The 24,668-nt window shown below is 42.3% G+C and overlaps 2 protein-coding genes across 2 annotated transcripts in view; one reads left to right on the forward strand and one right to left on the reverse strand.

Annotated features, from left to right (window-relative positions):
* The first annotated feature begins 2,819 nt into the window (after positions 1-2,819).
* Positions 2,820-5,743, forward strand: GNRH1 (gonadotropin releasing hormone 1). The gene is made up of 3 exons (XM_020874703.2): positions 2,820-3,014; positions 3,988-4,083; positions 5,563-5,743. Exons 1-3 carry the CDS (start codon positions 2,874-2,876, stop codon positions 5,602-5,604), a joined length of 279 nt encoding a protein of 92 aa, XP_020730362.1. The 5' UTR covers positions 2,820-2,873; the 3' UTR covers positions 5,605-5,743.
* A 13,134-nt stretch (positions 5,744-18,877) lies between these two features.
* DOCK5 (dedicator of cytokinesis 5) overlaps positions 18,878-24,668 on the reverse strand; it is a 269,322-nt gene continuing 263,531 nt past the window's right edge. The window contains exons 51-52 of the mRNA XM_070459648.1: positions 24,495-24,598; positions 18,878-23,533 (exon numbers count right to left, since the gene is read on the reverse strand). Coding sequence (XP_070315749.1) covers positions 23,429-23,533; positions 24,495-24,598 — 209 coding nt within the window. The 3' untranslated portion in view covers positions 18,878-23,428. The remainder of the gene's footprint in view (positions 23,534-24,494; positions 24,599-24,668) is intronic.

Raw genomic sequence — 24,668 nt, forward strand, 5'->3', positions numbered from 1 at the left:
CTAGAGATTCTCATACTAAGTGAGCCAGACAGACAAACATAGCCTATTGTTTATATGTGAGATCTCAGATATGATACAAATGAACTTATTTGCAAAACTGAAATAGAATCCAAGACATAGAAAACACATTTAGGGTTACCAGAGGAAAAAGGAGGGGGATAAATGAGTTTGGGATCAGCAGATGATACACATTACTATATATAAAACATAAACAACAAGGACATAATGTATAGCACAGGCAACTACACTCAATATTGTGTAATAACCTATAAGGGAAAAGCACCTGAAAAAGAATATAGGTACATATATTTTTTGGTATATATGTAAATATATATACGCACACACATATACACATGCACACATATGGGCTTCCCTCAGCTGGTAAAGAATCCACCTGCAATGAGGGAGACCTGGGTTCAATCCCTGGGTTGGGAAGATCCCTGGAAGAGGGCAAGGCAACCCACTGCAGTATTCTGGCCTGGAGAATCCCCATGGACAGGCAGTCTGGTGGGCTGCAGTCCACAAGGTCACAGAGTCAGACACAACTGAATAACTAAGCACATACATGCATACATACATGCATGTGTGTGTATGATCACATCGCTTTAACTAAGCACATACATACATACATACGTGTGTGTGATCGCATCGCTTTAACTAAGCACATACATGCATACATGCATACATACGTGTGTATGATCGCATCGCTTTAACTAAGCACATACACACATACATACATATGTGTGTATGATTGAATCACTTTAAGCACATACATATATACATACGTGTGTATGATTGCATCGCTTTAACTAAACACATACACGCACACATATGTGTGTATAATCGAATCGCTTTAACTAAGCACATGCATACATACATGTGTATAATCAAATTGCTTTAACTAAGCACATACACGCATGCATACATACATGTGTATGATCGCATCGCTTTAATCACATACATGCATGCATGCATGCACACATACGTGTGTATGATCACATCACTTTAACTAAGCACACACATACATACATACATACGTGTGTGTGATCACATTGCTTTGCTGTATGCCTGAAACTAACACGACACTGTGAGTCAACAATACTCCAATGTTTAAAAATAAAGAGACTTCCCTGGTGGTCCAGCAGTTGAGATTCCGCACTTCCATTGGAGAGGGTGCGAGTTCGATCCCTGGTTGGGGAATTAAGATCCTGCATGATGGGGCCAAAAAGGTTAAATAAATAGACCTGCTGTGGACACAGGGCACTCTACCCCACACTCTGTGATGACCTATAAGGGAGGAGAGCTGGGGGAAGGAGCGGGTACACACGTGTGTGTGGCTGGTTCCCTTTGCTGTACAATGGAGGGTAACACAGCCTTGCCGATCAACTACATGCCAATAAAAATTTAAAAAAATAATAAATAGTCAAGGAAGGAACCTGGAGGGTAGAAGACTAGGGGATTTCCAAACTCCTACCATTTCCTTTAGCGATTCTCTATGGGTTTGGGGCAGTACCAATACCCACTTCTTATTACTTATAACTCAGCTCGTTTTACACATGGGGAGTCTAAGAGCTGAGACCCGCTCCCACACATCCTGACTATACAATTACCATTACATGGGCTCCTCTGTGACAGTTCCCACGTGTGCCATTTAGCATGACTTAGTCTAAGACAGCTATTTTCCTTGAACTCTTGATTGGCCTGTCAGTTTCCTCAAGGGAATTCTACCTAGCTAGATTTTAATCTCTTTGAGTTGTGACCTCGACTATAAAAGTCTTAGGTGAGATTTTAATGGCCAAGATTTAACTAAATTTAATAGATACACCAGTGGGTATTCCAATTATATACACCATTAAGGGCTTGATGTGAGGCTTTAAGAAATTACTGTTGGAAAAAAAAAAAAAAAAACATAGTCCATGTGCAATGCAATTTACCAGTGGGGAAGATTTCAATGTCTTGGGAAAGTTTCATATAAAAAGGAAGCTAGAAAAATGAACAGTCAGATTCAACACACTTCAAAGGAAGCTTGAGATTTGGGGGACTGTCTGCTCTTAAACAGGTAAAATGCTTTGTATTTCTAGCACTTTTGTTTAGACTGCATGCTATTGTCTGTCTATAGGGCATTTTATACCCTAAGGGCTTAAGGCCAGGTGTAGTGTCTAAAGAAGACTTGACCTTCGTGGTCCTTGTCACCTCCAGCCACAGAGCTCCAGCCCGTGGGGAGCTGCAAGAGCTCATCAACCAATATTTGATTCTGTCTTTAGCTTCTTCCCCACCAATGGAAATTTAATCTGTGAGAATTCCACATGTCATCAGATGGCTCAAGGCTGCTGGGGCCAGAGAGGCAGCTGGTCTGGGACTCAGAGCTTTGAAAAGTGTGAGGTCCTCTCTCATGCTCACAGATGGTCCAGTCGGCGGTCATGTGGAAGACCAAAAGACACACACTCAGCAAAATGCAATTAGTGCCGTAGGGTAACCACTTCATGTCAAGCAACTTTTATCAGCCAGAGACTTCTAGTCAGAGCCACTTTTCAGAGCAGATGGCCCAATTTTCTTTATCTCAGGAAAGAATCTCAATCACAGGAGGAGAAAGTACTAAGGCAAAAAGTGAATTTGATAAAGGAATCCTGAGGTTTGGATAACCAAATAAAAAATAAAAATCAGAAGAGTTTAGTTCTGAAAAGTACTCAACATGTTAGTTTAAGGGACTGGCTTTGTGTTCAAGGCAAGAAAGTACCTGTATGTGAAAACTAGATCACTCCCATTTTCGTCTTCTGCCGGGTGAGTGACCCCAGTGTTAGGCTTTTCGCCAAAGAGGTCTTTGCTTAGCCCAGTCTGGGTCTACTTTTATCACTGTGCTGATACTCCTCAGGATGGAGCCGACTCCCAAGCTTCTAGCTGGACTAATCCTGCTGACTCTCTGTGTGGTGGGTTGCTCTGGTCAACACTGGTCCTATGGGCTGCGCCCTGGAGGAAAGAGAAATGCAGAGAACGTGATTGATTCTTTCCAAGAGGTAAGTCCCTCTCAACTTCAAAATAAGACGTGCCTTATGTGGTCCAATTGAAGGATTCTAAAATCCTCTATGTGCCCAAGTGTGCTATGAATTCTTGCCCCTGACCCAGGTATTCCTGGGGAGATAAGGCACTTTCCAAGTCAAGTCCCATTCCTGCTTTAGTTCAGACAGAGACCAATGGAACAAAAAACAGAAATGATTCCAGAGGGGCAGGTGCAAAGGAGCAAGCTATACTCTAAGGATACAGAATTGCCGAAAGACCTAGAAACAATAAGGCTTCCCAGGTGGCTTAGTGGTAAAGAATCATCTGCCTGCAATGCAGGAGATCTGGGTTCCATCTCTGGGTCAGGAAAATCCCCTGGAGGAGGAAATGGCAACCCACTCCAGTGTTCTTGCCTGGAGAATCCTATGGACAGAGGAGCCTGGCGGGCTACAGTCCATGGTGTCTCAAAGAGGTGGACATGACTGAAGTGACTTAGCACAGCACAGTATGAAATAAAGAAGCCCAGGATCCTCTCCACAGACTATTTGCAAAGTGATTCTCTATTAACTATGACATATTTAGTACAGACTAGAAAATTATATCAATCCTAGTCATAACAATAAGCTCTTGTATATTTTTGTATACCGTCTCCTTGTGAGGTTCAAAGTACTTCATTCTCATCACCTCTAGGGAGAAAAACATTCTCTCTCCTTTCTATGGCCTCCAGAACTGCACCCCAATCTATAAAAGTGTCTGGCAGCATCCCATAAAAAATTTTTTTTAAAATCCTACATGTTGCATGGTGCAGCCAGAAAAAAGAAAAAAAAACATTTTTTAAAAAGAGAATTGAAAAAAATAAAGTCCCCATTCCAACTCACAACTTTCTCAGTCCCAACATCCTCTGACTTCACCTTCCACACACAATTTTTGGTGGAAGTAAAAATCCCATTTCATTTCTTTACCTCCATCTTCAATAACCTTTTTTCGCAGATAGCCAAAGAGGTCGATCAGCCAATGGAACCTAAGCGCTGTGGGTGCATTGTTCACCAGTCCCATTCTCCTCTGAGGGACCTGAAAGAAGCTCTGGTGAGTTACCATGTTGACAACATGGAGCATTAGAGATGGATGGGTCCTGGGTACCACCTCCTGGGTCATCCTCTTAGGACAACTCCCTCTCAGCTACTGCAGGGCTTACCTTCCTGATGGCCTGAATTCCTCTGATACTGGGTCCTTGTCATTTCTTAACACCCCTTTTCAGTGGTTACACAGTACTAATGGCTGGAACCTTTTTTCCTTTCTTAAATTGAAATCTCTTTGCAAACTGTGTCCACTAATCTCAGCTCTGGCCTTAGGAATGACTGACAAATTTCTTTCCACAGCTACATGTGCTTCAGGTATATTCATCAAACTCTCTAGATCATTCTTCTCTAGGCTAATCCACACTTTTCCACTGAATTCTTCAAGAGTTCTTGGTATAACATGGTTTTCCCTGGGAAATGTAGAAATAAAAAATGGTGCGCTACAGAATTTTCTTTTTCTTTGGAATAAAAAATCCCCAACTGATCAATTTACAATTCAGAGCCACAGATTTGATTTCTGGTTTTCTGATTGCGCAAACCAGTTTCCAAATTCCCACCCTAAATGGGAATCTACTAACTCAATGTAGGTTTTTTATTTTTTTTAATGTATAATGAGACTTGAATATAGAAATTGAATCCTGAATTCAATATTGATATTCTCTGAGCAATGTGGTCCACTTTTTTGCAGCAGTTAGAAGGTATTACAGGCTTTCCTGGTGGCTCAGATGGTGAAGAATCTGTCTGCAGTGTGGGAGAACTGGGTTCAATCCCTGGGTTGGGAAGATCCCCTGGAGGAGGGCATGGCAACCCACTCCAGTATTCCTGCCTGGAGAATTCTATGGAGAAAGCATTACAGTTCATTTTCAGTTATGCCCATGCACAGAGAAAGACTGAATACATCCCACCTGCAGATGAGTGACAGGAAGAAGGAAAAGGGGACAGGGACTTCTCTGGTGGTCCAGTGGCGAGGGCTCCATGACCCAATGCAGGGGGCCCGGGTCCAACCCTGGTCAGAGAACTGGATCCCACATGCCGCAACTAAGGCCAGGTGCAGCCAAATAAATTTTTTAAATAAATCACTAAAATGTAAAAACCATTTTTTAAAAAGTGGACAAATATCTTTATTTCCTTTTTTTCCAATCCTACTTACCTCATGATAAAATAAAAGCAAGCTGTGACATTTTCTGAATACGACACTAGAAAGACAGAATTGAGGCAAAGACTGGATTAATAATAGATGAACAAGTCAAAAGACAAATTTCTCTTTCACCTCTGTCCTCACACCCCATACTTAGAAAACAAGGTATTAATAGATCTTATGTTTATTTGATTTATAAAGCATGATTCAGCTCTCTAGCACTTTTTAATGTGAAGAAAAAAATGGATTATTTAAATATCAATATTTTAAAAAATTTAAATGTCCAAAACAATGACACTCAGCTCAGAAAATCAACTTTGATATATTTATTACTGACTTATTTTGCAGGAAAGTCTGATTGAAGAGGAAACTGGGCAGACGAAGATATAAATCCACAGGACCAGAAAAACTGATAACACTGAAGTAGAATTCTGATTTTGAAATCTGTTACCCATTTAACATCTGTAAATTGTGTGAATTTCAGAAATTCTTACACCAGGTTGCATGGATTTCATGATGGAAGTGCTTGTATTGGGAATAAAATGGCATAAATGTTAAGTCTTTCTCTAACTCAGAACTCTGGTGTGGGAGGGACATGATAAGCCTCCATGCACACTAGTGTGTTAAGTCGTTGAATTCCTGTTCAGCTCTTTGTGACCTTATGGACTGTAGCCCACCACGCTCCTCTGTCCAAAGGATTATCCAGGCAAGAATACTGGAGTGGGTTGCCAGGCCCTCCTCCAGGGGATCTTTCTGACTCAGATCGAATAAGCATCTCTTATGTCTCCTGCACTGGCAGGCAGGTTTTTTACCACTAGTGCCACCGTGGAGGGGGTGCTCCTAACACTGAAAATGTGTTAGGGTGCTCCTAAAATCGTGGGGAGGTGGGGATGCAGAGAAGAGGAGATCACACAAAGGCAACGTTATTGTTGCCGCAAGGAATCCCATGGCTCCCCTCCTCCTCCACTCCCACTCCCACCCTGCACTCACAGGACAATTGTTCTAAGCCCAATACCAATTCAGTCCAGTTTTCTATGAGGTGAAAGCTTTCTCCTTGACCTACAGAAGTAAGATGGGGCCAAGGCCAAAGTTTCCCCGCTCCCCCCCCCCAACCCCCAGGTTGTCTCCAATCCCTTTGTAAGTCAACCAGAGCCTGAGAGAGGCCTCGGGGAAAGGAGGCCTCGCTGGGCTCCTGGCCCAGTGATCCTTTGGGCTCCATTTGGTTCCTCTAGGTTCATCAGAGCAAGAGGTGCATAATGAGGCTTGGACCAAGCCCTAAAAATAACACTGTTCCCCTGCCTGATCTTTCTGATTATTTCTCTTCAGAAACATATGGATTAGAGTCAGTTGAAGACAGGTGTCAGGTGTTCCCGTGTCCACTGGTCAAACAGCACCGGCACCATTCATTCTCCAGAATGGGCTAGATATAATAGATGCATAAATATTTTCATTAACCCTTGGAACAGCCTTGGAAAGTGGATGTTATTACTTCCCTTTAAAATGAGGAAATGAGAGAGAACAAGATGGAGAAGGAGTAGGTGGACGTGGAGTACATCTTTCTCCACGGATACATCAGGAATACACCTTCAGACACAGAAGTGCCTGCAGAACACCAGCTTAGAGCGGACAGGAGTACCTGACTAGTGGAAACGAATAGATAAAACCACACAAACCTCGGTAGGAACTAGGGGGGAAAACAGGAGTGTTTGTAGGACTGGACCCACCTTTGGTGGGTGGGGGAACTGAAGCAGGGGTCTGATACCCACATGGGAGCAACTGTCTGCATCAGAGGAGAAACACTTAAGGCTGAGAGGGAAACAGCTGATCTGTGGCAGCCTAAATGGAATGAGAATCAGACAGTCCCTGCCGCAGCCATACATACCGCAGGGGGTGCAGCAGCTGGGAGCTGGAGTTTAGGGGTTGTGGCGCAATCCTAGGGTGAGGGCTGCTGTTGACTGCGGAGAGACAGATGTGGAGGAAAGCCAGGCAGCGATGGAAGCAAGGCGATACTGCTGAGTCATGCATAGTGGGTGGAGCCATCACCATAGCCTCTCTCTCCCCACACGCCCGCATCAGTAGCTGAACAATAGAGAGGCTGGCCCATCAAACGCCTGACACGCTGAACTAGAGTAGGGCCCCACCCAGGGTGCCCCTTGGAGTGCCTGACGTGCCGATCTACAGAGTAGGACCCCAGCCAGGGGGGGCCCCTCTATGTGCCTGATGTGCCAAACAACAGGGAAGGACCCCAGTCACGGAAGCCCTCTAAATGCCTGAATGGGCAAAGTTATGGAGAAAGACTGGCCAAAGAGACCTTCTAATTGCCAGCTACAAGAGGCTTGAAAAAAAGACTCTGATAGGGCCATAATTCCTGTGGTGGAGGACTTCCCTGGTGGCTCAGATGATAAAGTGTCTGCCTATAATGCTGGAGACCCGGGTTCCATCCCTGGGTCAGGAAGATCCCCTGGAGAAGGAAATGGAAACCCACTCCAGTACTCTTGCCTGGAGAATCCCATGGATGGAGAGTCTGATGGGCTACAGTCCACGGGGTCGCAAAGAATAGGACACAACTGAGCGACTTCACTTTCAGGAAGTCCATACCCCTGCACACTGGCGCCCCCAGGGTCCCCCCAAGCCAAGCAACTGCTCCACCTTCATGCTCAACTCTCACTGGGCAGAGTTGCCACAGGCAAAAAATCTTGCGCCTCTTCGGTAGGGTCCAACTCTTTTCAACCCTGTAGACTGTGGCCTACCAGGCTTCTCTGTCAAGGAAGGGAGTTCTCCAGTCAAGAATACTGGAGTGTATTGGCCAATACTGGTTGCCATACCCTTCTCAGTTCAGTTCAGTTGCTCAGTCATGTCCGTCTCTTTGCGACCCCATGACCCACAGCATGCCAGGCCTCCCTGCCCATCACCAACTCCCAGAGTCCACCCAAACCCATGTCCATCAAGTTGGTGATGCCAACCAGCCATCTCATCTTCTGTTGTCCCGTTCTTCCCCTGCCCTCAATCTTTCCCAGCTCCAGGGTCTTTTCCAATGAGTCAGCTCTTCGCATCAGGTGGCCAAAGTACTGGACTTTCAGCTTCAACATCAGTCCTTCCAATGAACACCCAGGACTGATCTCCTTCAGGATGGACTGTTTGGATCTCCTTGCAGTCCAACGGACTTTCAAGAGTCTTCTCCAACACCACAGTTCAAAAGCATCAATTCTTTGATGCTCAGCTTTCTTTACAGTCCAACTCTCACATCCGTACATGACCACTGGAAAAACCATAGCCTTGACTAGACAGACCTGTCCTGGCAAAGTAATGTCTCTGCTTTTTAATATGCTGTCTAGGTTGGTCATAACTTTCCTTCCAAGGAGTAAGCGTCTTTTAATTTCATGGCTGCAATCACCATCTGCAGTGATTTTGGAGCCCAAAAAAGTAAAGTCTGACACTGCTTCCACTGTTTCCCCACCTATTTGCCATGAAGTGATGGAACCGGATGCCATGATCTTAGTTTTCTGAATGTTGAGCTTTCAGCCAACTTTTTCACTCTCCTCTTTCACTTTCATCAAGAGACTCTTTTGTTCTTCTTCACTTTCTGCCATCAGGGTGATGTCATCTTCATATCTGAGGTTATTGTTATTTCTCCCAGCAATCTTGATTCCAGCGTGTGCTTCCTCCAGCCCAGCGTTTCTCATGATGTACTCTGCATAGAAGTTAAATAAGCAGGGTGACAATATACAGCCTTGACGTACTCCTTTTCCTATTTGGAACCAGTCTGTAGCTCCATGTCCAGTTCTAACTGTTGCTTCCTGACCTGCATACAGGTTTCTCAAGAGGCAGGTAAGGTGGTCTGGTATTCCCATCTCTTTCAGAATTTTCTACAGTTTATTGTGATCCACACAGTCAAAGGCTTTGGCATAGCCAATAAAGCAGAAATAGATGTTTTTCTGGAATTCTCTTGCTTTTTCAATGATCCAGCAGACATTGGTGATTTGATCTCTGGTTCTTCTGCCTTTTCTAAAACCAGCTTGAACATCTGGAAGTTCATGGTTCATGTATTGCTGAAGCCTAGCTTGGAGAATTTTAACCATCACCTTACTAGCGTGTGAGATGAGTGCATCTAGAGCACTGTATTTCCTGCTGCCCTCGCCGCCAACTCCCCTGAGTACCTGGTGTGGACAGAACCTCTGCGACACAAGCATCTGCACCACCTCCACACCTGCCCCTCACAGGCACAAACCCAAGTCCTCCAGGGAAGCCTGCAAACTCCAGTGGATGCTCCACATGCAGAGGTGAAAATAAAACCACAACTGAAACCCAGGGCAGTGTGGCTAAGGAAGAAGACCCAAGCTGCCCCCACAGCAGGTCCAGAGATCAGCAGAGTGTTAGCAGGCATCCCAAGGGAGGTGAGGTGGACTGTGATTTCCAGCAAGGTAAATGACTCTGACAGCAGTAACTCAAGAAAAACATTTATTATTCTGATGTTTTGACTTGTTCTATAGATTCTTTTGGATTCTTTTTTCCTTCCCCCTGCCCCGCCCCACCCTGCCCCTCCTGTAGCTGTCAATTTTATTGGCACTATGAAATCTAATTAAGCTTTTGAGTTTTTAATTTTTTTTCTCAGTCATATGTTTTATTGTTGTTATAAGCCTCTCCCTCTACACTGGCCTTTTGCAGTTCTGTGTTTTCCTTTTTTAATTTTAATTTTTTGAAAAAACTATTATTTTTTCTACATTTATTCATTTGCTGAATAAATGTTAAGTGTATATAAATGTATATAAGTGTATACTCAGTTTGTGCTTTAGTTAGATTTGTTATGGTAGATATAATTTTTGGTTCCCTTTATTTGCTGGGTCAACCTATTATATTTTATTTTTGTTGGACTGTTTTAATTTTGCTTATGGCTGTATATGTATATGTGTATATTCAGGCACACATTTTGTTGTTGTTATAAACCTCTGTCTCTACATTAGGCTTTTGCAGTTCTGTGGAATTTTCCTTTTTTATTTCTTCTTCCTTTTTTTTAAAAATAATTTTAATTTTTTAAACTTAATGTATTTTTTTCTACATTTGTTTGCCTTTCCTACTGTTCTTTTCCCCTTGCAGTTAATCTTTAATGTGTATAAACCTTCTTTATCTACCTCTATTTAACTCTGCATATCTATTTTTTCTTTCCTTGCCTCTCAATATATTTGTTAGTTTTATTTCCATTGCTTTAATCCCCAATTGGGATCTTACTTTAGCTTTGTTTTCCAGTTTGTGCTTTAGTCAGTTTTGCTCTGGTAGATATAATTTTTGCTTTCCTTTTTTTGCTGGGTCAATCTATTGTACTTTATTTTTGTTGGGCTGTTATGATTTTGCTTATAGGTGTATAAGTGTATATTCAATCACACTTTTTATTGTTGCTATAAACCTCTGCATCTACATTGGGCTTTTGCAGTTCTGTGGAATTTTCCTATCTTTTGTTTTTTCTTTCTTTTTTGTTTTTTTTTCCCCTCTTTTTATAATTTTAACAGTTTAATTTTGTTTAAACCTATTAATTTTTTCTACGTTTACTCCTTTGTTTGCCTTTCTTTCTGCTCTTTTCCCCTTGCAGTTAATCTCTAATGTATATAAATCTCCTGCATTTACCTCTATTTAACTTTTCATATCTTTTCTTTCTTTGCTTTCTTTCCTTTCCCCTCAATGTATTTGTTAGTTTTGTTTTCATTGCTTTATTCCCCACATAGCACCTTACTTTAGTTTTGTTTTCCAGTTTGTGCTTTAGTTAGTTTTGTTCTTAATTGTTAAATATAATTTTTGATTTCCTTTGTTCTCCGGGTCAACGTATTGTACTTTATTTTTGTTGGACTGTTTTGATTTTGCTCACGGGTGTATATTCCATTATTTTAATTATTACTTGCCTGATTTTGTAAATGCCATTTGTCTGGGGATCATCTTTGGTTTCTCATTTTTGGATATTTGTTTCAATCTCACTGAACACCATAACAACCCACTTGTGGAATCTTCATTCCTGATCAGAGATCAAGCCCTGAGCCTTTGGAGTCAGAGCACTGACTCCAAGACCCCAGACCACCAGAGAACTAACCCTAGGGAACATCAAATAGTGAGAACTCACACAAAGGGGACTGCTTAAAAACAAGACCCAGCATCACCCAACCACCAGTAGCACCCTGTGTAGGACGCCTCATCTAAACAACAAACAAAACAAAAATACAAACCCAATCTTCAGCAGACAGGATTACCACCTCACTCAGCCTTGCCCATCAGAGGAAAAACAAACAAAAACAGCACAAATCTCACCCTATAAGAAGCTTACACCAGCCACTGGACCAACCTTAGGAGGGCAGGAACCAAAACGAAGGAAGACTTCAATCTTGAAGCTTGGGAAAAGGAGACTTCAAAAACAATGTCAAAAAAATATATAAAGAAAAGGCAGAGAAATACTACACAAATGAAGGAACAAACTAGAATACAGAAGTCCAACTAAATGAAGAGGAAATAGGCAAACTACCTGAAAAAGAATTCAGAATAAGGATAGTAAAGATGATCAAAAACCTTGAAAACAAAATGGAGACAAGAATCAATTAAGAAAGACCGGTAAGAATTACATGCAGACCAACAAGAATAAACATGCAGAGACAAACAACACAATTACTGAAATTAAAAATACTCTAGAAGGAATCAAAAGCAGAATATCTGAAGAAGAATGAATCAGTGAGATGGAAGATAAAATGGTGGAAATAACTTTTGAAGAGCAGAATAAAGTAGAAAGAATGAAAAGAGCTGAGGATAGTCTCAGAGACCTCCAGGACAATATCAAACACACAAACATTCAAATTATAGGGGTCCCTGAAGAAGAAGAGAAAAAGAAAGGTATGAGAAAAATTTTGAAAAGATTATAGTTGAAAATTTCCCCAACATGGGAAAGGAAACAGTCAACTGAGTCCAAGAGGCACAGAGTCCCATACAGGATAAACCCAAGGAGAAACACGCCAAGACACATACTAATCAAACTAACAAAGACTAAACACACAAAAAAGAATATTAAAAGCAGCAACAGAGAAGCAATAAGTGCAAGGGAAACCTCATATTCTTAACAGCTGATCTTTCAGTAGAAACTGCAGGCCAGAAGGGAATGGCAGGATCTATCTAAAGTATCAAAAGGGGAAAACCTACAACACCAAGATTACTGCACGTGGCAAGGATCTCATTCAAAATTGATGGAGAAATAAAAAACTTTTCAGACAAGCAAAAGTTAAGAGAATTCACTACCACCAAATCAGCTTTACAACAAATGTTAAGCGGACTTATATAGTAAAGAAATACAAGAAAAGAAAAAAGATCTACAAAATCAACCCCAAACAATTAAGAAAATGGCAATAGGAACATATACATCAATAATTACTTTAAATATAAATGGATTAAATGCTTTTTGTTTAAGCAAAAAAGACACAGACTGGCTGAATGGATACAAAAACAAAACCCATATATAGCTGTCTACAAGAAACCCACTTCAGTCCTCAAGACACATATAGACTGAAAGTGAGAGGGTGGAAAAATATATTCCATGCAAATGGGAAGCTGGAGTAGCAATCTCATATCAGACAAAATAGACACTAAAATAAAAATGAGATAAGGAAGAGATAAGGAAGGACACTACATAATGATCAAAGAGGAAGACATAGCAATTGTAAATATCTATGCACCCAAGACAGGAGCACCTCAATACATAAGATGAACACTAACAGACATAAATGGAGAAATGGACAATAACACAGTAATAGTAGGAGACTTTAACACCCCACTCAAACCAAAGTAGAGATCATCAAAACAGAAAATTAATAAGTAAACATAAGTCTTAAGTGATACTTTAGACGAGATGGATCTCACTGATATCTTCAGGACATTCCATCCAAATGCAGAAGAATACACCTTCTTCTCAAGTGCACATGGAACATTCTCCAGGATAGACCACATCTTGGGTCACAAATCAAACCTCAGTACATTTACGAAAATTGAAATATCAAGCATCTTCTCTGACCACAATGCTATGAAACTAGATATCAATTACAAGAAAAAAAGTTTAAGAAACACAAACACATGGAGATTCAACAACACATTTCTAAATAACCAACAAGTTACTGAAGAAATCAAAAGGGAAATCAAAACATTTCTAGAAACAAATGACAATGAAAACAGGACAACTCAAAATCTATGGAATGCAGCAAAAACAGTCCTAACAGGGAAGTTTATAGCAATACAATCTTACCTCAGGAAACAAGAAAAACATTGAGTAGAAAACCTAACTTTACACCTAAAACAACTGGAAAAAGAAGAAGAACAACAAAAAATAACCACCAAAATTAGTAGAAGGAAAGAAATCATAAAGATTCAAGCATAAATAAATGAAAAATGAAAGAAACAAATGAAAGATAAATAAAACTAAAAGCTAGTTCTTTGAGAAGATAAACAAAATTGGCAAACCTTTAGCCAGACTCATCAAGAAAAAAAGAGAGAAGAATCAAATAACAAAATTAGAAATGAAAAAGGAGAGGTTACAACAGACAATGCAGAAATACAAAGGGTTATAAGAGACTGTTATGAACAACTATATGGCAACAAAATGGATAACCTGGGAGAAATGGACAGATTCTTAGAAAAGTTCAATCTTCCAAGACTGAACCAGGAAGAAATAGATATTATGAACAACCCAATTACAAGCACTGAAATTGAAGCTGTGATCAAAAATCTCCCAAAAAACAAAACCCCAGGACCAGATAACTTCACAGGAGAATTCTATCAAACATTTAGACAAGAGCTAACCCCGATCCTTCTAAAACTCTTTCAAAAAATTGCAGAGGAAGGATCACTTCCAAACTCATTCTACAAGGCCACCGTCACCCTGATACCAAAACCAGACAAAGATAACACAAAAACCAGAAAACTACAGGCCAATATCACTGATGAACATAGATGCAAAAATCCTCAACAAAATCTTAGCAAACAGGATTCAGCAACACAGTGAAAAGCTCATACACCATGATCAAATTGGGTTTAATCCAGGAATGCAAGGATTCTTCAATATACACAAATCAATCAATGATATACACCATGTTAACAAATTGAAAGATAAAAACCATATGATAATCTCAATAGATGCAGAAAAAGCCTTTGACAAAATTCAGCACCCATTTATGATTAAAATTCTTAAAAAAATGGACACAGAAGGAACCTAATTCAACATAGTAAAGCCTATATATGATAAGTCTACAGCAAACATTATTCTCAATGATGAAAAACTGAAAGAATTCCTAAGATCAGGAACAAGACAAGAGTGTCTGTTTTTGCCACTATTATTCAACATAGTTCTGGAAATTCTATTTACAGAAATCAGAGAATAAAAACAAATAAAGGGAATCCAGATCAGAAAAGAAGTAAAGCTCTCACTGTGCAGATGACATGATACTGTACATAGAAAATCCTAAATATAGTATCAGAAAATTACTAGAGCTAATCAGTGAATTTAGCAAAGCTGCAGGATACAAAATCAATACACAGAAATCACTTGCATTTCTATATACTAACAATGAAAAATCAGAAAGAGAAATTAAGGAATCAATCCCATTCACCACTGCAACAAAAAGAATTAAATATCTAGGAATAAACTTACCTAAGGAGACAAAAGAACTGTACACAGAAAATTATTAGACACTAATGAAAGAAATCAAAGATGACATAAGCAGATGGAGGGATATATACCATGTTCTTGGGTAGGAAGAATCAATATTGTGAAAATGACTACACTACCAAATGCATCAGGTGGCCAAAGTATTGGGAATTTCAGCTTCAACATCAGTCCTTCCAATGAAAACCCAGGACTGATCTCCTTCAGGATGGACTGGTTGGATCTCCTTGCAGTCCAAGGAGCTCCCAAGAGTCTTCTCCAACACCACAGTTCAAAAGCATCAATTCTTCGGTGCTCAGCTTTCTTTATAGTCCAACTCTCACATCCATACATGACCACTGGAAAAACCATAGCCTTGACCAGACGGACCTTTGTTGACAAAGTAATGTCTCTGCTTTTCAATATTCTGTCTAGGTTGGTCATAACTTTCCTTCCAAGGAGTAAGCGTCTTTTAATTTCATGGCTGCAATGATTTTGGAGCCCCCCAAAAATAAAGTCAGCCATTGTTTCCACTGTTTCACCATCTATTTGCCATGAAGTGATGGGACCAGATGCCATGATCTTAGTTTTCTGAATGTTGAGTTTTAAGCCAAATTTTTCACTCTCCTCTTTCACTTTCATCAAGAGACTCTTTAGTTCCTCTACACTTTCTGCCATAAGGGTGGTGTCATCTGCATATCTGAGGTTATTGATATTTCTCCCAGCAATCTTGATTCCAGCTTGTGCTTCATCCAGCCCAGAGTTTCTCATGATGTACTCTGCATGTAAGTTAAATAAGCAGGGTGACAATATACAGCCTTCCCGCACTCCTTTTCCTAATTGGGACCAGTCTGTAATTCCATGTCCAGTTCTAACTGTTGCTTTCTGACCTGCATACATGTTTCTCAAGAGGCAGGTAAGGTGGTCTGGTATTCTCATCTCTTTCAGAATTTTCCACAGTTTATTGTGATCCACACAGTCAATGGCTTTGGCATAGTCAATAAAGCAGAAATAGATGTTTTTCTGGAACTCTCTTGCTTTTTTGATGATTCAGCGGATGTTGGCAATTTGATCTCTGGTTCTTCTGCCTTTTCTAAAACCAGCTTGAACATCTGGAAGTTCACGGTTCACGTATAGCTGAATCGTGGCTTGGAGAATTTTGAGCATTACTTTACTAGCGTGTGAGATGAGTGCAACTGTGTGGTAGTTTGAGCATTCTTTGGCATTGCCTTTCTTTGGGACTGGAATGAAAACTGACATTTTCCAGTCCTGTGGCCACTGCTGAGTTTTCCAGATTTGCTGGCATATTGAGTGCAGCATTTTCACAGCATCATTTTTCAGGATTTGAAATAGCTCCACTGGAATTCCATCAGCTCCACTACCTTTGTTTGTAGTGATGCTTCCTAAGGCACATTTGACTTCACATTCCAGGATGTCTGGCTCTAGGTGAGTGATCACACCATCATGATTATCTGGGTCATGATGATCTTTTTTGTACAGTTCTTCTGTCTATTCTTGCCACCACTTCTTAGTAACTTATGCTTCTGTTAGGTCCCTACCATTTCTGTCCTTTGTTGAGCCCATCTTTGCATGAAATGTTCCCTTGGTAACTAATTTTCTTGAAGAGATCTCTAGTTCTTCCCATTCTATTGTTTTCCTCTATTTCTTTGTATTGATTGCTGAGGAAGGCTTTCTCATCTCTCCTTGCTATTCTTTGGAACTCTGCATTCAAATGGGAATATCTTTTGTTTTCTCCTTTGCTTTTCACTTCCCTTATTTTCACAGCTATTTATAAGGCCTTCTCAGTCAGCCATTTTGCTTTTTTGCATTTCTTTTCCATGAGGATGGTCTTGATTCCTGCCTCCTGTACAATGTCACAAAACTTCATCCATAGTTCATCAGGCACTCTATCAGATCTAGTCCCTTAAATCTATTTCTCACTCCCACTGTATAGTCACAAGGGATTTGATTTAGGTCATACCTGAATGGTCTAGTGGTTTTCTCCACTTTCTTCAATTTCAGTCTGAATTTGGCAATAAGGAGTTCATAATCTGAGCCACGTCAGCTCCGGGTCTTGTTTTTGCTGACTGTATAGAGCTTCTCCATCTTTGACTGCAAAGAATATAATCAATCTGATTTCTGTGTCGACCAATGGTGACGTCCATGTGTAGAGTCTTCTCTTGTGTTGTTGGAAGAGGGTGTTTGCTATGACCAGCAGAACTCTACTGGCCTTTGCCCTGCTTCATTCCATACTCCAAGGCCAAACTTGCCTGTTACTCCAGGTGTTTCTTGACTTCCTACTTTTGCATTCCAGTCTCCTATAATGAAAAGGACATCTTTTCTGGGTGTTAGTTCTGACTTCGATTATGGTGATATTGAATGGTTTGCCTTGGAAACAAACAGAGGTCATTCTGTCGTTTTCGAGATTGCATCCAAGTGCTGTGTTTCGGACTCTCCTGTTGACTATGATGGCTACTCCATCTCTTCTAAGGGATTCCTGCCCACAGTAGTAGATATAATGGTCATTTGAGTTAAATTCACCCCTTCCAGTCCATCTTAGTTTGCTGATTCCTAGAATGTTCATTCTTGTCATCTCCTGTTTGACCACTTCCAATTTGCCTTGATTCATGGACCTAACATTCCAAGTTCCTATGTAATACTGCTGTTTACAGCATTGAACCTGGCTTCTATCACCAGTCCCATCCATAACTGGGTGTTGTTTTTGCTTTGGCTCCATCCCTTCATTCCGTCTGGAGTTGTTTCTCCACTGATCTCCAGAAGCATATTGGGCACCTACTAACCTGGGGAGTTCATCTTTCAGTGTCCTATCTTTTTGCCTTTTCATACTGTTCATGGGGTCCTCAAGGCAAGAATACTGAAGTGGTTTGCCAGTCTCTTCTCCAGTGGGCCACATTCTGTCAGACCTCTCCACCATAACCCGTGCATCTTGGGTGCCCCTCCATGACATGGCTTAGTTTCATTGAAACATGGCTTAGTTTCACATGGTTGTGGTCCGTGTGATCAGATTGGCTAGTTGTCTGTGACTGTGGTTTCAGTCTGTCTGCCCTCTGATGCCCTCTCAATGCCTACCGTCTTACTTGGGTTTGTCTTACCTTGGATGTGGGGTATCTGTTCACGGCTGCTTCAGTAAAGCGCAGCTGCTGCTCCTTACCTTGGATCTGGGGTAGCTCCTCTCGGCTGCTGCCCCTACCTTGGACGTTGGGTGGCTCCTCTTGGCCACGCTTCTGCTCCGTCGCAGCTGCCACGCTTAATCAAGACAGTATGGTGTTGGCACAAAAACAGAAATATAGACCAATGGAACAAGATAGAAAGCCCAGAAATAAACCCATGCACCGGGCATCTTACTTTTGACAATGGAGGAAAGAATATTCAATGGGGCAAAGACAGCCTCTTCAATAAATGTTGCTGGGAAAACTGGACAGCTACATGTAAAAGAATGAAATTAGATCACTTCCTAACACCACTGTGCTTACGCTAAGCCACTCAGTCGTGTTCAGCTGTTTGTGACTCCATGGACTGTAGCCTTCCATGCTCCTCTGCCCATGGGATTCTCTAGGCAAGAATACTGGAGTGGGTTGCCATTTCCTACTCCAGGGAATCTTCCTGACTCAGGGATCGAACCCATCTCTTTCTGTCCCCTGCATTGGTAGGCAGGTTCTTTACCACTAGTGCCACAACTATGCCTAATTATTTGCGGTGAATGAGTGAAGAAACAGGAATTATTGTATTAAATAGCTATCATAAAACCATCAGCTCACATGCCATGGGATGAATGGGGTGTGGGTGGAGAAAGAACCAAATAGTTTGCAGTTTTGATTGCTTTTAGGCAAAGATGGCTCTGTGACCCCCACAGTACAAGTTTAAAACAGATAGAACCACCTGAAATGAAACGAGACCAAAGAGAATATAGAGTGTGATATGTCAACAGGAAAATGTTCAGGAATGAATTCATTAATATAAGGGTAATAATCAACTAAATACACAAACTTTAAAATACATTTCCAGTTTTAATTTAAAAATAAATTACAGCAAATGTGAACAAAATGTTTTCTACTTCAGTGCATATCTTCTTACCCCTTTGTGTTTGAAACCCAACTAGTTCACACAATCAAGGCAACTGGGCTTTTGACAAAGTTTGGATGAACAATTCACAAAATGTGGCTAATGGATGAGTCTGGGACGCACAGAAAGGAGGTAAGCCTTGGCTGGACTGTAAGCATCAGCCTGAAATCATGAACTTAAAAGGAAAGCATTCTCCTTTTGTAGAGTAAAACTGGTAATTCCCCTCTCAACCCACCCTAAGGGCAACTTACCTTTTCCAATTTAACTTTACAATACTACTTAGTCATGAGGTAAGGATTTAAAAGCTTTGGAAGAGAAACCTTAAGAAATTCTTCTGACTCTCCACCCCTCTTTTTCATTCACTTAAAAGTAAAAGAAAGCTAGGCCTGAAAGGATTCTAAAAAAATCATGTAACCTCAAATAAACACACACATATATATGTATACATGTATTTTATATGAAGAAATTCAGGTTAAGGTCCAGGGACTGACCAAATTGACCTGCTAAACGTACACCCTTTATAGAGTCTTCTTGTGTGTTGATAGTAGGGTTTTTTCCTTCCCTTTTCATTAAACCTGCAAAACGACAGGAAGGACAGTACAAATGCAAGGGCCTTCTAAATGCCTTTGATAAATGACAGCACGATGCCAGGGAGACGTCCATGCGGCTGGAAGCCTGTGGCTGAGGTGGTAACTTGAGTGCACACTATTATCAAATTGGATTCAGCTGTACACCTAAGATTTGTGACCTTAACTGTCTGAATGTTACACCTTAATTTCAAAACAAGAAATCACCCCGTGACCCAAGGGCAAGGAGAGGGAAAGGAGTCTCCAAGCTTAGAGTTAGAAAAGGCAGCTTATAATCTCACATCCTGCTTGATCGCTGGCTCTGTTTTAGCGATCTGAGGGTGGCGGTTGTTTTTTTAATGGGTCTCTCTGACAGGGGAAAACAACTGTAATTTTGGAATCAAGGCATTAAGGTGGAGAAGGAGAAAGCAACCCCTGGCCCAGCACCTTATTTATGGCTTCCCTTAGGTCCAATGCCACTCTCTTGCCACTGTCGTGACACACCACAATCCTCGTATCTAGGGCTGCTCCCTTTGAACACACTGGATTGTCACAACCTGGGTGTTTAGGACAGTGTCTGGCATTCAGTAAGAGCTTAATCTATGCTGAATGAAATGATTCTTGAAAAAAAAAAATCAAAAGACAAGTCGCCAAGATGGGGGGTGGGGGAAGAAAAGGTTTCAAACAAAATTCCATAAACCAACATCCACAAAAGGTTGTGACAATTTGGGGGCTACTTCCAAGGGCTTTCAATACTTCAGAGTTCTTATCAAGGAAAATAAGGACCAGTTGTTTCTTCAGTATTTCGCCTACCTTTATGGTGATCCTAAAGCATCTCTTTGCAGCTTCCCTCTTCAACTTCAGGACAGACATTACTTAGGATCTTTTGTCAAACGAGACTCTTTCTGATCAAGGGTGAGCAGTCCAGTGTCCCCTGGACTTATTCACCACATGACCTGGAATCCTGTGTATTCAGGCAGGAGAGATCTAGGATTTGCGTGAATGTGGGAAGGGAATCGTATGGGAAAATGTTATGTTAAAAAAGGAAACGTATTTGGGCACTAGTCTATTGGATGTCCCTGTGTTGTGTGCTCAGTTACGTCTAACTCTGTGATCCCGGGGACTGTAGCCCACCAGGCTTCTCTGTCCATGGGATTTTCCAGGCAAGAATACTAGAGCGGGTTGCCATTTCCTCCTCCAGGGGATCTTCCTGACTCAGAGATTAAACCCTTGTCTCCTGCGTCGGCAGGCAGAATTCTGTACCACTGCGCCCCTCAGGAAGCCCCAACTTCTGACCAAAGGCCAGAACTTATAAGTCATCCTTGTGACTTGCAAGGAACATGCTTCAGGTTTCCTTCTTTTGTGACGTAGCTTACATCCTTCTATTTTAATGGCAGGATATAAAGCTCATGAATCCCCTCCAGCCAGTCTGCCTCGCAACTCCTCAGAGGCTGCTCTGGGTTCCAGGTCAGCCCTGCAGCTTGTCTCTTCCTCCTCTTCTCGTGCCACTTAAAATCAAGTCCAGATCTTTAAAAAAAAATTTCTTTGGCCGAGCTACATGGCATGTGGAATCTTAGTTCCCCAACTGGGGATCGAACCCACACCCCTTGCATTGGAAGGGTGGAATTTTAACCACTAGACCACCAAGGAAGTCCCCTGTCTTCAGGTCTTACTAACAATTTGTCCCTAGTCATATATAAGATGCTACCTTTTGGAAAGGGACTGTTGTGTGCAGAACTAATCTGCACTCACCCTCCAAATTATCTTCTAAAAAAACAAAAATGAACATTGATTATGCTTGTGGAGAGCTTCAAATATTATGCAGGCCCAGCAGAGACAAGAAAGGCCCACAGAGTGAGGATCTACTTCACAGAGTCAGCCTCACTTGAACCCCCGGCAGTCTGTGTGGGAGGGATGACCTCCATTTTGAAAGCTGAAAAAAGCTCAAGAGAATTTAAAATAATTCAAGGGGGTGTGCAAAGCTGAGAGAGGCCATAGCTGGGTTGATGCAAACCTGAATGGGTTACTTCCAGAGCCCTGGCTTCTTTACATCTTTCTGCCACATCACATACGAGTGCTCCGAGTGGAGCCAAAGAGAAAACACACACTTGCAAATATGCATCCTCATTTCTTCAGTGACCGCGGACACGTCTCAGAGGCTTTACTTCCCTGGTGCTGTGATGAATTCACATGTCTCTCCTAGGAGTGGTGGTGAAACAGGCACCCAAAGAGGCAGGCAAGCAAACCCAAATTTTTGGAAGTTAAATCTCTCTCTCCCCTGCATGTGTGCTCACTCAGTTGTGTCCGACTCCTAAGGACTATAGCCGCCAGGCTCCTCTGTCCATGGGATTCTCCAGGCAAGGTTAGTGAAGCGGGTTGCCCTTTCCTTCTCCAAACAATCTTCCTGACCCAGAGACGGAGCCCAAATCTCCTGTGTCTCCTACATTGGCACGCAGACTCTTTTACCACTGAGCCATCTGGGAAACCCCCCACCTCTCCTGGACCTCAAAGGCAAGGTGACCTGGCCAGGCTGCACAAGAGGCCCTGGTGAGCGTACCCACAGGCTGACCCAGGGCATCCATACCCTAAATGTTTTCTATTTTGCCATAAAAAGCTAAGTAGTACAGAAATTATCCGGGACATTCCTACTGTTGTCCCAGCTAGGGGTAGGGATGGAAGAATTCATCAGGGTTGTCTTCTAGAAATGTTATCTAGGTATAAACTCAATGAGCAAGCTGGTTATTAGGAAGAGTCTGTAGTAGGATTTTCTGTGTTTAGCCTCAATTTCCTTATCTACAAAATGGGGGGGGGGGTGTTGTAGGACTTTTAAGGGCCTTCAAGCCCAAAAGATCTTTAATTCTGTGTGGCTGTTTATGTATCTGCTGGTAATATTTGATCCTCTGAATCACCCCACCTTTGCTTCTGAAAAGAGGACTGATGAGGGTACCATGAACACATCATTAAATCAATTCAACAATCAAGAAGGAATAAATAATCAATGAGAGATATTGCACTGTATTCTTCAGGATAAAATCAGGTTGCAGATGGGGGGCCACCAAACCATTCCAATGAGATCTCGAAGCAAAGCAGTTCAATCCAGACTTCCAAGTCCCTTATATCCAGTGATCTGAGCTCCGAGGTAATAGAAGAAACTGTGCAAAAGTCAGAGCCTCGGGAGTCCGTGGTGGGAAGACGTGACTGCCGTGCAGAGAGGACCGTTAGTCGGGAGTGCGGGGAGCTCCTGGGAAGGTGGAGGGGGGCAGTTTAGGTGGGTTGGGGTGGGGGAAACACAGGCGCTCAGGGCTCACGGTTGAGTCCACGTTCTTCAACAATGATAGCCATTCCTACTTGAAAGCGGCCAATCTCCATGAAAAAGATGTTCTTTCCCACCAAAAAAAAAAAAAAAATCACAGGGAAACCTCAGAAAGATAGATAATTTTGGCTATCAAAGTACTTGATGTTGGTCTCTTCCAATAGGTTATATCACAGGGTGTGTCCACATGAGAAAACAATGTCTTAAGTACAGCTTTTCAGAAGCAAAGCAGGAAATTCCTCTAAGGAGTAGGTTTGTGAGGATTTTCCCAGCACCAACGAAGAACTTATCCAGGCTCCTGGAGACCTTGGTGGTTCTGTGCTGGAGGCTGAAATGTCATAATGGTGAGGGAGAAACACAGGAAGTGGCCAACTGTGGAATCCCACATGGGTTGGAGGAGAAATGGCAGGGCCTCAGGCATGGACCAAAAAGAGGTTTTTGAAAAGATGAAACCAGTGTTGAGCTGGTGAACCCCAGTTCCAGATCAGGAAAGGCAGCCAGCAGGGACCCTGGACAATGAGGACCCTGCTTCTCTAAGGCCAATACCCAGGCATCCGTGGTCCAGGCGCTCAGAGCTCCAGAGAGAGGATAAGATCCTTACTGGGATCCAGGCTCAGAAGAAAGGATGCCAGATTTCCGTACTTTTGGAGGTGGAGGGGGTGGGCCTTTGGCTTCTCTTCGGACAGGCAGTGGGGGCGCAATCTGGTGGGGTGGATACACAAAAGGAGACATGAGTCTTCCCTTTCTTCCTAATTTTGCCTTCTCCTCCACATTTCTAACATTCAGTGTTAGCTTTTAAGTGACCTGAGTTTATCTACACAGCCTTTGCAAGGCAAAAAGGGATATGGCTGATTTAATCTCCTCCTTTTCCCTTCTCTGCGTGTGTTGCTCAGTCATGTCCAACTCTGCAACCCTATGGACTGTAGCCTGCCAGGTTCCCCTGGCCATGGAATTCTCCAAGCAAGAAGAGTGGAGTGGGGTGCCATTCCCTTCTCCAGGCGATCTTCCTCACCTAGGAACAGAACCCAGAACTTCTGCATTGCAGGTAGATTTCTTACTATCTCAGCCACCAGGGAAGCCTCCCCCAAACAGCATTGCTATGTGTTCAGCTGTGTATGATGCTTTGCAGCCCCATGGACTATAGCCCATCAGGCTCCTCTGTCCATGGGATTCTCCAGGCAAGAGAACTAGAGTGAGGTGCTATTTCCTACTCCACGGGATCTTTCCGACCCAGTGACCAAACCTGCGTCTCTTGTGTCTCCTGCATTGCCAGGCATATTCTTTACCACGAGTGCCACCTGGGAAGCCCGTATGTATAGTAGGGGCTCAGTAAATATGTGTTGAATGAATAAAGGAAAACTACTGGAGGCCCTTCCAGAATGACTATCCCTCACTCACTCAGGTATGAGTCAGAACTCCTGGCTTATTTCCCTCCTCTGGACCCAGGGTGAGGGCCCTTCAATCCAATGAAAGGTCAGACAGCATCTTCTTCCTTCCCATCGAAAACTCCCCTCTCTTTCGTCATTTCAGGCATCAATCAAAAAACTGATCAGAGTGGCAAATCAATGGGACAACCTGCCTATCAGGAACCTGGGGAAATCCAAGGTTACATTCCCATGAGTGGTGGGTGCCCCCCAGCCCGTGTCACCTGTCACCTTCCTACCTCGGCAGAGTTCCTCTGGCTGCCCTCATAGGGCTTGCTTTTGGGGGGAGGCGGCGGTGGGACATTAGCCATTGTTGGTCCATCTGTCTGCAATGATGGGGAGCCTGGAAATGACACAAAGTAGATGAAGGCAGAGAGATGAACTCACCGAGGAGTCTCACGGCACTTCCGCTG

The sequence above is a fragment of the Odocoileus virginianus genome, chromosome 31 (genome assembly GCF_023699985.2).
Source record: "Odocoileus virginianus isolate 20LAN1187 ecotype Illinois chromosome 31, Ovbor_1.2, whole genome shotgun sequence".
Lineage (NCBI taxonomy): Eukaryota > Metazoa > Chordata > Mammalia > Artiodactyla > Cervidae > Odocoileus > Odocoileus virginianus.

Coding starts and splice junctions, on each gene's coding strand:
- GNRH1 (XM_020874703.2), top strand. CDS start 2,874: ATGGAGCCGACTCCCAAGCTTCTAGCTGGACTAATCCTGCTGACTCTC. Junction 3,015..3,987: donor TGATTGATTCTTTCCAAGAG/GTAAGTCCCTCT, acceptor CTTTTTTCGCAG/ATAGCCAAAGAGGTCGATCA. Junction 4,084..5,562: donor GGGACCTGAAAGAAGCTCTG/GTGAGTTACCAT, acceptor CTTATTTTGCAG/GAAAGTCTGATTGAAGAGGA.